This window comes from Saccostrea cucullata, unplaced genomic scaffold, assembly GCF_032062105.1.
Source record: "Saccostrea cucullata isolate Sc308-1 unplaced genomic scaffold, CSIRO_AGI_Scuc_v1 ctg2522, whole genome shotgun sequence".
NCBI classification, from domain to species: domain Eukaryota; kingdom Metazoa; phylum Mollusca; class Bivalvia; order Ostreida; family Ostreidae; genus Saccostrea; species Saccostrea cuccullata.
Window position 1 is genome coordinate 1 of NW_026933698.1, and position 17,498 is coordinate 17,498.

The 17,498-nt window shown below is 37.5% G+C and overlaps 1 protein-coding gene and 1 long non-coding RNA gene across 2 annotated transcripts; both read left to right on the plus strand.

Moving 5' to 3' along the window:
* Nucleotides 1–1,221: 1,221 nt before the first annotated feature.
* LOC134239015 (uncharacterized) lies at nucleotides 1,222–3,843 on the plus strand. The gene is made up of 4 exons (XR_009986137.1): nucleotides 1,222–1,520; nucleotides 1,784–1,888; nucleotides 2,219–2,382; nucleotides 3,645–3,843. It is a non-coding gene; the product is annotated as an uncharacterized LOC134239015 (long non-coding RNA).
* A 1,668-nt stretch (nucleotides 3,844–5,511) lies between these two features.
* LOC134239014 (uncharacterized) lies at nucleotides 5,512–6,828 on the plus strand. The gene is made up of 2 exons (XM_062721154.1): nucleotides 5,512–6,397; nucleotides 6,629–6,828. The coding sequence occupies exons 1-2, from the start codon at nucleotides 5,512–5,514 to the stop codon at nucleotides 6,826–6,828; spliced, it is 1,086 nt and encodes a 361-aa protein (XP_062577138.1).
* The last annotated feature ends 10,670 nt before the right edge of the window (nucleotides 6,829–17,498 follow it).

Below are 17,498 nucleotides of genomic sequence, written 5' to 3' on the forward strand. Positions count from 1 at the left end.
TGGGACATTTATGACGTCAGATTAATTTTTGCAAAAAATCGGATTGCGCCAGTTAAGCAACTTTCCATTCCAAGGCTTGAGCTTTGCGGTGCTGTGCTGTCAGCTAGAATAAGGGAAAAAATTGTGGAAAGCATGACTTTTACATTTCAGAGAGTAATTCATCTTACTGATTCTGCAATTGTCCGTGCCCAAATTCAAAAGGAAAGTTACGGTTTTGGTACATTTGTCGCCAATAGGATAGCCGAAATTCAATCAAAGACACAAAAGGCTGAATGGTTTTGGATTCCTTCTGATCAAAATCCTGCAGATCTTACAACAACGATTACACATCCCAGCATATTAACCCCTTCATTTCCGTACCAGTCAAATTGACCGATGGCGCGTTAAAACACGACTTCGCGAAAATAAGATCTCCGTATCTATTTAATGGTAGCACGAAGGTATATAAACTATATATCGTCTTTTTGGAAATTTTCTCTACTTTTAAAATATCTAAAAAGATTATGTCTTGATTGCCGATATTTAATCGATTTTACGTTGTGAAGACAAACGTGACTTTTTGAAAATGGCGTAATTTTCCAAAGCAATTGCCGATTTTCCAGACGATTGACATTTTTTTCCTGATTAACTTTATAAGGAAAGTATGGTATATTCTTAAAGCATATTTTCTCTGTTTTTAAAATATGTAAAAATTATTGTTGTTACTTTAAAGTATATTTTAAAAACAAGAATTTTCTTGCACTTGTGTGTTTTTTCTCGATTTTATTCGTAACGTTTAAACAAAGCTCAGTTTTAAGTTTATTTCTGTGTGAAATAGGGAAAACAAAATATAGCTGGTAAAAGTAGAGAAAATTTCCTTTCCAACAAGCCCTTACAGGCCTTCTTACACTCAGTATTTTCTTAATTACGATAATTTGAATTTGTGACCTTCGCATAGTTTTTATGGAAAATATTTACATGTAACGTCAAGGTCGATATTGTTGCGTCTTACTCGAAAAAACAATTTCTTTTATAAGACTTTTTTGACCATTTAAATATATTCTTTACCTAAATAAATTCATAATACAAAAAATAGATTTCAAAAAACAAATAAATACTATCGTTCTGCCTTTTGTGAATAAGAAATGTTAATTTATTCATCTACATGTAATGATGTATATATTTCATGTAGTGATATAACGTTACAATGTTGATAAAATTGTAGATTCCCTAATCGTCGATCTTTACTAAAAAAAAATCAGATTTTTAATATTGTTGTATCTTATTATACTGTATACTTAATTTGCAATTTAGTTAGATCTATATTGGCACGGAAGTTTACAATACAAAAACTCGCATTTATAAATAAATACGACTCATCACTGTATGAGTTGATACGAATTGAAATAACCACGTGTTTCCGCTGTGGTGTAAACATGATGGTGATCCGAAATCTGAACGTCAATTTTCATGATTATTTCACGACGAAGATCATCACATCAATGAATCAAATAATACGGACATGCCTTTGGTATTAGCAGGTGAGAATACGTGTACATTGACTGAATAGTTTAAGTTTAAAACGCATTAGTTCACGTTCAAAAGAAAATACTAGATCTTCCTTCATGTTTCAGTGTGCGTATATCGTATTGTTCAACCAATTTTGTGTTGCTTTTGAACTTTGATGTTTTTGAAAATCACTCGTAAGTTCAAAGTAAAATCAAAGTTGCCATAATAATGGATAGTTGTTTTCAGTATGTGTGTACCAGTGTGTACATGTACGACTTTCACATTGAATTTTTAGGGTGCAGGCACCATATGCAACAATACTTTCATCTGTGAATACCCACTTGCTAAGCCCACCATGAACTACGAAGGCCAATTAATATGTAAGGACACCAATGAACAGGTAAATTTTTGTTTTGGTGTTGAAAATTTCTGTATATTCTAAAATTTCAAAAAATAAAGTCAAATTTCATTTGTGTCATTCTCATGATATTGCATTCATACAAGTTTATAAACATTTGATTTATATTTTGAAAAATAAGTGTTTGAAACACATAATACAGTGTACTCATGATGCTTGATTATTCATGCAAACACATTATTTAAACATGTAATATCTATTTGAATGAATGCAGAGATATGGAATAAGCTGTTTTTATAGACTGCTGTTATATTTCCAATCTGCATAAAGTACATGTATGTGGTTAGAATTTCCATTTTCTCAATTTTTTAGACTCTTTCCAATTATCGTACATCATATACATAGGTGGTCAAACTCATTGGATGGTTTGTCAACAATCTCATTCTCACGAACAGCCTTGCCCCAGGAATTTTGCCCTGAAGTAACATTTGCAGTCAATTGTCTCCTTTCCTTTTACAACCTTGGCAGCCATGCAGGTATGCAATCTATGAAAGCCATATAGGGACAAAATTTTTTTTAAAAATTATAAAAGTAAACCAAGTTCTTGATTTATGCAATCCGGTCTCTCGGATTGACAATCTGTTATAACAGATTGCCAATTCATTTTCACAGATTATCAATTTGTTCCCTCAAATTACACAATACGCTATCTCAGATTGTATAATTCATTCTCCTAGTTTAAACAATTCGTTCCCTCAGAATGTAAACCCTTCCCATGATTTCACATGTTTCATTAAAATTATTTATCCGGACATATCGGATATAGTAATACATGTTTAAAGAATAGAATATTGTACATGTAGTATTTTACATCCTACCTTTTATTACATATAACGGTCCAAAATGAGAAAAATACATGAATATTTTCAAATCCATATGCTTATACTGATATTTGTACAACAAAAAATCTTTTGGGTTTTTGTGTTACGTGTATATTAGAATAATTAAAAGTCCTAAATAGAAAAAGTGAATATGGGTCCTGTGTAATATATTTCTAAAATAAATATATGTTGAATTAGTTATGAAAGAGGTTGGTAACAACCGGTTGCTGATACAAAATAAACAGAACGCACTAATTGATTAAAATGGTTGGATGTATCTGTACATATATGTAATGAAATTCAAGAGCACAGATTGCCAAAATCATAAGACTGACGTTGTAACAAATCGAGATCTCGAATTATTAATCTGTGAAAAAAATTACCGGTATGTAATTTGAGATCTCAAATTATGAGGGGGCAAATTAGTAATCAGTAAGATCGGATTGTGTAATTTGAGATCTCGAATTATAAATCGAGGGAACGATTTCAAATTAGTAATCCATGGGATTGGATGGTCTAATTCGAGATCTCATTTTTTACTTTTTTTGAAAAATTGACATGTCCCTTCATGGCTTTCGTAGCATAATTAAAATTAGATCTTCCATCCACTGCCAGGTTTTTTTTATATGTTGCAATAGCATAAACAGAGGTCTGGCTTTAGTTAGATTGCCAAATATGCTATTTGTTTTAGTTCAGTAATTTTACCATGATGGTTTACTAAAAGGTTGTTGAATTATCAGTCCTGATACATTGACTTAGCAATATTATTTAACTACTTGAATCACATAATACAATTTTAATTTGAAAAGGAAAATCAAATACATGTAGTAATTTTAGCACTCTTAATTTTATGTATAAATGTAAATTCATATACACAATGACATGTATCTGTTTCAAAATATTTAAATCTTTTACAGGATAGAAGCTGATCACTTGTACTTGACAGCAAATAATAATGTCTTGGACAAGTCAAAGAACTTCCTCCAGTCTTACAGAGAAATGACAGTTGATAAAAGAATGGTGGACACAAAGTAAAAGTGCTCTTCAACATTTTGTTGAAGATTTCAGTCTGATTTGGATTTCATCTTGCAATATTTCTGTATTTGTATATTTGGATATAAGAGTCAATTTTTCAACTTATTGACTAAACAGTTTTGGGTTAAATATTGCCAATGCTATCTATTATTATTATTTCCCTCCAAGAAAACATCAAGTCTTTATTGTACCCCTTAAATTCTGTTATACCAGAAAAATCTTGTAATGAAATCATTTAGTTTTTTTTCTTGTTAGATTAAATTCATGAAAATAAAGATTATTTCTAATGGCATCAAGAGAATGGATTTCTTGTTCAACAAAAAGATTGTATACATGTTTTGCTAGGGGTTTGTAAGAAGCAGACCAGAGAATTTTGTCATTCGACATTTTTATTACGTCAACTATTAGATGATTTATCCATGTTTGAAGCATTTCAAAATTGATATTTACTTACAGTTTAAAGCAGAATTCTGTACTGATATGACCTTGACCCCCTGAAGAACAAGAGTGTCAAGGTCAATTTTTAATACAAAAATGTTCTTTCATCATTATGGCCCATATATATATCTTACAAACAATTTCATGAAATATACAAAAAGTGTCTAGAATGTGTCCAGAATGTGAAATAACAAACATGTATATAGCCAAAAACTTTAAAATGATGTTGCTTAGCAACCACTTAAAGGTCATTAAACAGATATTTGAACTAAAATGATGCATGGATATTGCAGTTCTGGTCCCTTCTTGAGAGTATATTCAGAATTTTCCATTTCAGCATCCATTGTGTAAAATTATGGCAAGAATATTGAAAAGTATTGAAAAAAAATGATGAAACTTTTGCACTTATTTGACCTTTGACCTCCTAAAAATAGTTCTAATAAGGTCAAACTTTAAAACAATTTATCTGTTGTATGTCCCTTGTAATTGTATGACCTCACATCTAACTTTTATATGTGCTGGGATGCATAAATGTGTCTAGGATGAGTAAAAAATGAAAATTTCTGCCCGAAAATTAAAGAATTCTGCGTTGCTTAGCAACCGCTTTTAAGTAGTTATATGCAGAATTGAAAAAAAAGTTTATGTGTTTCATGTAGAACAGTATAATGCTCTTTTTTGGGTATATACCAAATTTCCTATTTCAACATACATCATACTTAATATTTAGCTTAAAGATTAAAAAGTATAAAAAAAATTCCATAAAATTTTGCACTTAATTGACCTTTGACCTCAATCTTTACTAATAAGGTCAGTGGTTGAGTATCTAAATAGTCATAAAATATAATCTGTAAGAAATTTCCTACAAAATGGTATGCATTATGCCTAGCTCTCTCCTTGGATAAAAAAGTTAAAAATAATTTAATAATGCCATGTCAAAAGGCCTCCAAAATCACGTAAAATGTGCCGGAAGAGAAAGGGTTAAACAATGATTCAAGGTGGCAGAAAGGATCAGAATTCTTACACTATCCTATTGAACAGTGGCCAATAAAACAAACTGTTGATGTTTTAGAAATTCCAGATTCATTGGTCCACAGTGTGTTGACAGAAATTATTGAAGTGAAGCCAAAGGAATCCTCAACTCGGATACTGGAATTGATAGACACCACGAGAATCTCATACTTGAATAAGCTGTATAGGCTCACTGGTATTTTGCAACTTATATTCAAGGCGCACTCATTCAAGAAGATTCTGAAAAATGTGACAGCTGAAGTTATAAGAGAGGCTGAAAAGGCTTGGATTTTACATGCTCAAATGGACCTACCAAACAATGTTATGCAGAGGTTTCGACGTCTTGGCCCTGAACGAACAAAGGATGGAATTATTACAGTTGGACAAAGAATGAGTAAATGCATTGAAGAAACCTGGAATCTGTCCACATTTGCACTTCTTCCTACAAATCACGTATTTACAGAATATGTAGTGAAAGCAATACACGATGAAGATCATGCAGGGATTGACGTTACTCTAGCAAAGATCCGTAGCAGATTTTGGATACCTAAAGTAAAAAACATTATAAGCAGAATTAAATTTAGGTATGTAATATGTAGAAGAAAATTCAAATCAATGCAAGGTCAACAGATGGGTCCAATGCCAGAAACAAGACTTAAGCAAACCCCTCCCTTCTACATGTGTGCTGTTGATTTGTTTGGACCTCTTGTAATCAAGGATGCAGTTAAGAAGAGGACCCATGGGAAAGGTTATGGTGTCTTGTTTAATTGCTTAGTTTCAAGAGCAGTATATATTGATGTAGCAGAAGGATATGACATGGGCAGTTTCCTTATGGTACTACGACGTTTTGTTTCCATCAGAGGATATCCCAGAAAAATGATTTCTGATGCAGGTACTCAACTAATTGCTGCCGGGAAAGAATTACAAAAAGTTGTACATACTTTGGATTGGGAAGATATCAAGAATTTTGGGAAAGCTAGAGGCATGGATTGGCAGACAACACAATCAGCGGACGCACCCTGGGAAAATGGTTGCAGCGAGTCGCTTATTCGTTCAACAAAACTTTCTCTTGAGACTGCCATTGGATCAGCAATTATGACATTTTCAGAGTTACAAACTGTTCTCTTTGAAGTTTCCAATCTACTAAATGAACGTCCCATTGGTACAAAAAATTGCGACCCTACTGAAGGTACATATCTTTGTCCGAACGATCTATTGTTAGGTCGGGCAAGCACCAGAGTCCCTGTAGGAGACTGGGATGATTGCAAGGACCCCAGAATAAGATGGAAATTTGTTTAGCGTGTGGTGAATACATTTTGGAGAAGATGGACACGAGATTTCTTTCATACCCTTATTATAAGACAGAAATGGCATCATGAAAGGAGAAACATTCAAAATGGTGACATTGTAATTGTTCAAGATTCAAATAATGTGCGTGGTCAATGGAAACTGGCACAAGTTTCGGAGGCAAACCCAGGAAGTGATGGAAAAGTTCGGGATGTAAAACTTAGATACAAAAATCTGAACCAAGATCCTAAATATTGTGGTTGTCCAGATACGGTGGTTTGCAGATCAGTTCGACGATTAGTTGTGATTCTTCCAATTGAAGAACAGGTGTAAATGTAAACTGTGAACATGTGAACTTTTTCATATCCCCGGACAAATGGTGGGGGGAGTGTACGTTTCGGAATTGTACATTCCATCCGTAAAGTTTCGGACTTTATTATTTCGTAAGTAATATCCGGTTTGAGATGCACGGACTCCTCAACGGCGAAACAATGTCATGTATTTAATTGTCGTCAGGTCACAGTAAACACGGACAGGACAAGTAATTGTCGTCATGTCACAGTAAACACAGAGGGGACTTGTAATTGTCGTCAGGTCACAGTAAACACAGACTGGACTAGTGGTTGTCGTCATCACACAGTAAAGACTGAAATGACTAGTAATTGTCGTCATGTCACAGTAAAAACAAAAAGGACCAGTAATTGTTGTCATGTCACAGTAAACACAGACAGTACTAGTAATTGTCGTCATGTCACTGTTAACACAGACAGGACTGGTAATTGTCGTCATGTAACAGTCAACACAGACAGGACCAGTAATTGTCGTCATGTCACAGTAAACACAGACAGGACTAGTAATTGTCGTCATGTCACAGTCGAGACAGACAGGACTAGTGATTGTCGTCATGTCACTGTTAACACAGACAGGACTAGATATTGTCGTCATGTCACAGTTAACACAGACAGGCACAGTAATTGTCGTCATGTCACAGTAAACACAGACAGGACTAGTGATTGTCGTCATGATACAGTAAACACAGACAGGACTAGTAATTGTCGTCATGTCACAGTAAACACAGACAGGACTAGTAATTGTCGTCATGTCACAGTAAACACAGACAGGACTAGTAATTGTCGTCATGTCACAGTAAACACAGACAGGACTAGTAATTGTCGTCATGTCACAGTAAACACAGACAGGACTAGTAATTGTGGTCATGTCACAGTAAACACAGAGAGGACTAGGAATTGTCGTCATGTCACAGTAAACACAGACAGGACTAGTAATTGTCGTCATGTCACAGTAAACACAGAGAGGACTAGGAATTTCGTCATGTCACAGTAAACACAGACAGGACTAGTGTCATGTCACAGTAAACACAGACAGGACTAGTAATTGTCGTCATGTCACAGTAAACACAGAAAGGACTAGTAATTGTCGTCATGTCACAGTAAACACAGACAGGACTAGTAATTGTCGTCATGTCACAGTAAACACAGACAGGACAAGTAATTGTCGTCATGTCACAGTAAACACAGACAGGACTAGTAATTGTGGTCATGTCACAGTAAACACAGAGAGGACTAGGAATTGTCGTCATGTCACAGTAAACACAGACAGGACTAGTAATTGTTGTCATGTCACAGTAAACACAGACAGGACTAGTAATTGTCGTCATGTCACAGTAAACACAGACAGGAATAGTTATTGTAGTCTTGTAACAGTAAACACAGACATGACTAGCAGTTGTCGCCATGTCACAGTAAACACGGACAGGACTAGTGATTGTTGTCATGTCACAGTAAACACAGAAAGACTAGTAATTGTCGTCATGTCACAGTAAACACACACAGGACTAGTAATTGTCGTCATGTCACAGTAAACACAGGCAGGACTAGTAATTGTCGTCAGGTCACAGTAAACACGGACAGGACTAGTAAATGTCGTCATGTCACAGTAAACACAGACATGTCACAGTAAACACAGACAGGACTAAAGTAATTGTCGTCATGTCACAGTAAACACAGACAGAACTAGTAATTGTTTTCATGTCACAGTATTCTTGTCATGTCACAGTAAACACAGACAGGACTAGTAATTGTCGTCATGTCACAGTAAACACAGATAGGACTAGTAATTGTTGTCATGTCACAGTAAACACAGACAGGACTAGTAATTGTCGTCATGTCACAGTAAACACAGACAGGACTAGTAATTGTCGTCATGTCACAGTAAACACGGACAGGACTAGTTATTGTAGTCTTGTAACAGTAAACACGGACAGGACTAGTAATTGTCGCCATGTCACAGTAAACACTGATAGGACTACTGATTGTCGTCATGTCACAGAAAACACAGAGAGAGCTAGTAATTGTCGTCATGTCACAGTAAACACAGACAGGACTAGTTATTGTCTTCATGTCACAGTAAACACGGACAGGACTAGTAATCGTCGTCATGTCACAGTAAACACAGACAGGACTAGTAATTGTCGTCATGTCACAGTAAACACAGACAGGACTAGTAATTGTTGTCATGTCACAGTAAACACAGACAGGACTAGTAATTGTCGTCATGTCACAGTAAACACGAACAAGACTAGTTATTGTAGTCTTGTAACAGTAAACACGGACAGGACTAGTAATTGTCGCCATGTCACAGTAAACACGGACAGGACTAGTGATTGTTGTCATGCCAGAGAAAACACAGAAAGGACCAGTAATTGTCGTCATGTCACAGTAAACACAGAGAGGACGAGTAATTGTCGTCATGTCACAGTAAACACAGACAGGACTAGTAATTGTCGTCATGTCACAGTAAACACGGACAGGACTAGTAGTTGTCGTCATGTTACAGTAAACACAGGCAGGACTAGTAATTGTCGTCATGTCACAGTAAACACAGACAGGACTAGTAATTGTCGTCATGTCACAGTAAACACACACAGGACTAGCAATTGTCGTCACGTCACAGTAAACACAGACAGGACTAGTAATTGTTGTCATGTCACAGTAAACACAGACAGGACTAGTAATTGTCGTCATGTCACAGTAAACACAGACAGGACTAGTAATTGTCGTCATGTCACAGTAAACACAGACAGGACTAGTTATTGTAGTCATGTCACAGTAAACACATGGACAGGACTAGTTATTGTAGTCTTGTAACAGTAAACACGGACAGGACTAGTAATTGTCGTCATGTCACAGTAAACACAGACAGGACTAGTAATTGTCGTCATGTCACAGTAAACACAGACAGTAAGTCATGTCACAGTAAACACAGACAGGACTAGTAATTGTCGTCATGTCACAGTAAACACAGACAGGACTAGTAATTGTCTTCATGTCACAGTAAACACAGACAGGACTAGTAATTGTAGTCATTTCACAGAAAACACAGACAGGACTAGTAATTGTCGTCATGTCACAGTAAACACAGACATGACTAGTAATTGTCGTCATGTCACAGTAAACACAGACAGGACTAGCAATTGTCGTCATGTCACAGTAAACACAGACAGGACTAGTAATTGTCGTCATGTCACAGTAAACACAGACAGGACTAGTAATTGTCGTCATGTCACAGTAAACACAGACAGGACTAGTAATTGTTGTCATGTCACAGTAAACACAGACAGGACTAGTAATTGTCGTCATGTCACAGTAAACACCGACAGGACCAGTTATTGTATTGTCGTCATGTCACAGTAAACACGGACAGGACTAGTAATTGTCGTCATGTCACAGTAAACACACATAGGACTAGTAATTGTTGTCATGTCACAGTAAACACAGACAGGACTAGTAATTGTCGTCATGTCACAGTAAACACAGACAGGACTAGTAATTGTCGTCATGTCACAGTAAACACAGACAGGACTAGTAATTGTCGTCATGTCACAGTAAACACGGACAGGACTAGTAATTGTCGTCATGTCACAGTAAACACAGACAGAACTAGTAATTGTCGTCATGTCACAGTTAACACAGACAGGACCAGTATTTGTCGTCATGTCACAGTAAACACAGACAGGACTAGTAATTGTCGTCATGTCACAGTAAACACAGACAGGACTAGTAATTGTTGTCATGTCACAGTAAACACAGACAGGACTAGTAATTGTCGTCATGTCACAGTAAACACAGACAGGACTAGTAATTGTCGTCATGTCACAGTAAACAACACAGGACATGGACAGGACTAGTAATTGTCGTCATGTCACAGTAAACACAGACAGGACTAGTAATTGTCGTCATGTCACAGTAAACACAGACAGGACTAGTAATTGTCGTCATGTCACAGTAAACACAGACAGGACTAGTAATTGTCGTCATGTCACAGTAAACACAGACAGGACTAGTAATTGTCGTCATTTCACAGTAAACACGGACAGGACTGGAAATTGTCGTCATGTCACAGTAAACACAGACAGGACTAAAAATTGTCGTCATGTCACAGTAAACACAGAAAGGACCAGTAATTGTCGTCATGTCACAGTAAACACAGACAGGACTAGTAAGTGTCTTCATGTCACAGTAAACACAGATAGGACTAGTAATTGTTGTCATGTCACAGTAAACACAGACAGGACTAGTAATTGTCGTCATGTCACAGTAAAAACAGACAGGACTAGTAATTGTCGTCATGTCACAGTAAACAAGGACAGGACTAGTTATTGTAGTCTTGTAACAGTAAACACAGACAGGACTAGTTATTGTAGTCTTGTAACAGTAAACACGGACAGGACTAGTAATTGTCGCCATGTCACAGTAAACACGGACAGGACTAGTGATTGTTGTCATGTCACAGTAAACACAGACAGGACTAGTAATTGTCGTCATGTCACAGTAAACACAGACAGGAGTAGTAATTGTCGTCATGTCACAGTAAACACAGACAGAACCTGTAATTGTCATCACGTCACAGTCAAAACAGACAGGACTAGTAATTGTTGTCATGTCACAGTAGATACAGACAGGACTAGTATTTGTCGTCATGTCACAGTTAAAACAGACAAGACTAGTAGTTGTCGTCATGTTACAGTAAACACAGGCAGGACTAGTAATTGTCGTCATGTCACAGTAAACACAGACACAGACAGGACAGAAAGACTAGATTGTCGTCATGTCACAGTAAACACAGAAAGACTAGTAATTGTCGTCATGTCACAGTAAACACACACAGGACTAGTAATTGTCGTCATGTCACAGTAAACACGGACAGGACTAGTAAATGTCGTCATGTCACAGTAAACACGGACAGGACAAGTAATTGTCGTCATGTCACAGTAAACACAGACAGGACTAGTAATTGTCGTCATGTCACAGTAAAAACAAACAGGACCAGTAATTCTTGTCATGTCACAGTAAACACAGACAGGACTAGTAAGTGTCTTCATGTCACAGTAAACACAGATAGGACTAGTAATTGTTGTCATGTCACAGTAAACACAGACAGGACTAGTAATTGTCGTCATGTCACAGTAAACACAGACAGGACTAGTAATTGTCGTCATGTCACAGTAAACACAGACAGGACTAGTTATTGTCGTCATGTCACAGTAAACACAGACAGGACTAGTAATTGTCGTCATGTCACAGTAAACACAGACAGGACTAGTAATTGTCGTCATGTCACAGTAAACACAGACAGGACTAGTAATTGTCGTCATGTCACAGTAAACACAGACAGGACTAGTAATTGTCGTCATGTCACAGTAAACACAGACAGGACTAGTAATTGTCGTCATGTCACAGTAAACATAGACAGGACTAGTAATTCTCGTCATGTCACAGTAAACACAGACAGGACTGGTAATTGTCGTCATGTCACAGTAAACATAGACAGGACTAGTAATTGTCGTCATGTCACAGTAAACACAGACAGGACTAAAAATTGTCGTCATGTCACAGTAAACAGAGGCAGGAATAGTAATTGTCGTCATGTCACAGTAAACAAAGACAGGACTAGTAATTGTCGTCATTTTACAGTAAAAACAAACAGGACCAGTAATTCTAGTCATATCTCAGTAAACACAGACAGGACTAGTTATTGTCATCATGTCACAGTAAACACAGAAAGGTCTGGTAATTTTCGTTATGTCACAGTAAACACAGACAGTACCAGTAATTGTCGTCATATCACAGTAAACACAGACAGGACTAGTAATTGTCGTCATGTCACAGTAAAAACAGACAGGACTAGTAATTGTCGTCATGTCACAGTAAACACAGGCAGGACCAGTAATTGTTGTCATGTCACAGTAAACACAGACAGGACTAGTAATTGTCGTCATGTCACAGTAAACACAGACAGGACTAGTAATTGTCGTCATGTCACATTAAACACAGACAGGACTAGTAATTGTCGTCATGTCACAGTAAAAACAAACAGGACAACAATTGTCGTCATGTCACAGTAAACACGGACAGGACTAGTAGTTGTCGTCATGTTACAGTAAACACAGGCAGGACTAGTAATTGTCGTCATGTCACAGTAAACACAGACAGGACAAGTGATTGTCGTCATGTCACAGTAAACACAGACATTACTAGTAATTGTCGTCACATCACAGTAAACACAGACAGGACCAGTAATTGGTCATGTCACAGTAAACATGGACAGGACTAGTAATTGTTGTCATTTCACATTAAATACAGACAGGACTAGTGATTGTTGTCATGTCACAGTAAACACATAAAAAATAGTAATTGTCGTCATGTCACAGCAAACACAGACAGGACTAGTAATTGTCGTCATGTCACAGTAAACACGGACAGGACTAGATATTGTAGTCATGTAACAGTAAACACGGACAGGACTAGTAATTGTCGCCATGTCACAGTAAACACTGATAGGACATTGTAGTCATGTCACAGACAGGACTAGTAATTGTCGTCATGTCACAGTAAACACAGACAGGACTAGTAATTGTCGTCATGTCACAGTAAAAACAGACAGGACAAGTAATTGTAGTCATGTCACGGTAAACACACAGAGGACTAGTAATTGTCGTCATGTCATGGTTAACACAGACAGGACCAGCAATTGTTGTCATGTCACAGTAAACACAGACAGGACTAGTGGTTGTCGTCATCACACAGTAAAGACTGAAAGGACTAGTAATTGTCGTCATATCACAGTAAAAACAAAAAGGACCAGTAATTGTTGTCATGTCACAGTAAACACAGACAGGACTAGTAATTGTCGTCATGTCACAGTTAACACAGACAGGACTGGTAATTGTCGTCATGTAACAGTCAACACAGACAGGACCAGTAATTGTCGTCATGTCACAGTAAACACAGACAGGACTAGTAATTGTCGTCATGTCACAGTCAAGACAGACAGGACTAGTGATTGTCGTCATGTCACTGTTAACACAGACAGGACTAGATATTGTCGTCATGTCACAGTTAACACAGACAGGCACAGTAATTGTCGTCATGTCACAGTAAACACAGACAGGACTAGTAATTGTCGTCATGTCACAGTAAACACAGAGAGGACTAGGAATTGTCGTCATGTCACAGTAAACACAGACAGGACTAGTAATTGTCGTCATGTCACAGTAAACACAGACAGGACTAGTAATTGTCGTCATGTCACAGTAAACACAGACAGGACTAGTAATTGTTGTCATGTCACAGTAAACACAGACAGGACTAGTAATTGTCGTCATGTCACAGTAAACACGGACAGGACTAGTAATTGTCGTCATGTCACAGTAAACACAGACAGGACTAGTAATTGTTGTCATGTCACAGTAAACACAGACAGGACTAGTAATTGTGGTTATGTCACAGAAAACACGGAGAGGACTAGGAATTGTCGTCATGTCACAGTAAACACGGACAGGACTAGTGATTGTTGTCATGTCACAGTAAACACAGAAAGACTAGTAATTGTCGTCATGTCACAGTAAACACACACAGGACTAGTAATTGTCGTCATGTCACAGTAAACACAGGCAGGACTAGTAATTGTCGTCAGGTCACAGTAAACACGGACAGGACTAGTAAATGTCGTCATGTCAGAGTAAACTAATTGGACAGGACAGGAAGTAATTGTCGTCATGTCACAGTAAACACAAAAAGACTAGTAATTGTCGTCATGTCACAGTAAACACAGACAGGACTAGTAATTGTCGTCACGTCACAGTAAACACAGACAGGACTAGTAATTGTTGTCATGTCACAGTAAACACAGACAGGACTAGTAATTGTCGTTAGGTCACAGTCAACACAGACAGGACTAGTAATTGTCGTCATGTCACAGTAAACACAGACAGGACTAGTAATTGTCGTCATTTCACAGTAAACACGGACAGGACTGGTAATGTCAGTGTGGTCTGACTTGTCATGTCACAGTAAACACAGACAGGACTAGTAATTGTCGCCATGTCACAGTGTATTGTCGTCATGTCACAGTAAACACAGACAGGACTAGTAATTGTCGTCATGTCACAGTAAAAACACACAGTAAGTCATGACAGTAAACACAGACAATTGTCGTCATGTCACAGTAAACACAGACAGGACTAGTAATTGTCGTCATGTCACAGTAAACACTGACAGGACTAGTAATTGTCGTCATGTCACAGTAAACACTGACAGGACTAGTAATTGTTGTCATGTCACAGTAAACACTGACAGGACTAGTAATTGTCGTCATGTCACAGTAAACACTGACAGGACTAGTAATTGTCGTCATGTCACAGTAAACACAGACAGGACTAGTAATTGTAAACACAGTAAACACAGACAGGACTAGTAATTGTCGTCATGTCACAGTAAACAAAACACAGGACTAGTAATTGTCGTCATGTCACAGTAAACACAGACAGGACTAGTAATTGTCTCGTCATGTCACAGTAAACACAGACAGGACTAGTAATTGTCGTCATGTCACAGAAAACACAGACAGGACTAGTACTTGTCGTCATGTCACAGTAAAAACACAGACAGGACTAGTAATTGTTGTCATGTCACAGTAAACACTGACAGGACTAGTAATTGTCGTCATGTCACAGTAAACACTGACAGGACTAGTAATTGTCGTCATGTCACAGTCACAGTAATTGTTGTCACAGTAAACACAGAAAGACTAGTAATTGTCGTCATGTCACAGTTAACACACAAAGGACTAGCAATTGTTGTCATGTCACAGTAAACACAGGCAGGACTAGTAATTGTCGTCATGTCACAGTAAACACAGACAGGACTAGTTATTGTCTTCATGTCACAGTAAACACGGACAGGACTAGTAATCGTCGTCATGTCACGGTTAACACAGACAGAACTAGAAATTGTCGTCTTGTCATGGTTAACACAGACAGGACCAGCAATTGTTGTCATGTCACAGTAAACACAGACAGGACTAGTGGTTGTCGTCATCACACAGTAAAGACTGAAAGGACTAGTAATTGTCGTCATATCACAGTAAAAACAAAAAGGACCAGTAATTGTTGTCATGTCACAGTAAACACAGACAGGACTAGTAATTGTCGTCATGTCACAGTTAACACACAGATTGTCGTCATGTCACAGTTAACACAGACAGTATTGTCGTCATGTCACAGTAAACACAGACAGGACTAGTAATTGTCGTCATATCACAGTAAACACGCACAGGACTTGTGATTGTCGTCATGTCACAGTAAACACAGACAGGACTAGTAATTGTCGTCATTTCACAGTAAACACGGACAGGACTGGTAATTGTCGTCATGTAACAGTAAACACAGACAGGACCAGTAATTGTGGTCATGTCACAGTAAACACAGACAGGACTAGTAATTGTCGTCATTTCACAGTAAACACGGACAGGACTGGTAATTGTCGTCATGTAACAGTAAACACAGACAGGACAGGTCACAGTAAACACAGACAGACTAGTAATTGTCGTCATGTCACAGTAAAAACAAAAAGGACCAGTAATTGTTGTCATGTCACAGTAAACACAGACAGTACTAGTAATTGTCGTCATGTCACAGTAAACACAGATAGGACTAGTAATTGTTGTCATGTCACAGTAAACACAGAGAGGACTAGTAATTGTCGTCATGTCACAGTAAACACAGACAGGACAAATAATTGTCGTCATGTCACAGTAAACACGGACAGGATTAGTAAATGTCGTCATGTCAGAGTAAACAAGGAGAGGACAAGTAATTGTCGTCATGTCACAGTAAACACAGACAGGACTAGTAATTGTCGTCATGTCACAGTAAACACAGACAGGACAGTAATTGTCGTCATGTCACAGGACTAGTAATTGTCGTCATGTCACAGTAAACACAGACGACAGGACTAGTAATTGTCGTCATGTCACAGTAAACACGGACAGGACTAGTGATTGTTGTCATGTCACAGTAAACACAGACAGGACTAGTAATTGTCGTCATGTCACAGTAAACACAGACAGGACTAGTAATTGTCGTCATGTCACAGTAAACACACACAGGACTAGTAATTGTCGTCATGTCACAGTAAACACAGACAGGACTAGTAATTGTCGTCATGTCACAGTAAACACAGACAGGACTAGTAATTGTCGTCATGTCACAGTAAACACAGACAGGACAAGTAATTGTCGTCATGTCACAGGAAACACGAACATGACTAGTAATTGTCGTCATGTCACAGTAAACACAGACTGGTCCAGTAATTGTCGTCATGTCACAGTAAACACAGACAGGTCCAGTAATTGTCGTCATGTCACAGTAAACACAGACAGGACTAGTAATTGTCGTCATGTCACAGTAAACACAGACAGGAATAGTTATTGTAGTCTTGTAACAGTAAACACAGACGTGACTAGTAATTGTCGCCATATCACAGTAAACACAGACAGGACTAGTAATTGTTGTCATGTCAGTAAGTAACACACACAGGACTAGTAATTGTCATCATGTAACAGTAAACACAGACAGGACTAGTTATTGTCGTCATGTCACAGTAAACACAGACAGGACTAGTAATTGTCTTCATGTCACAGTA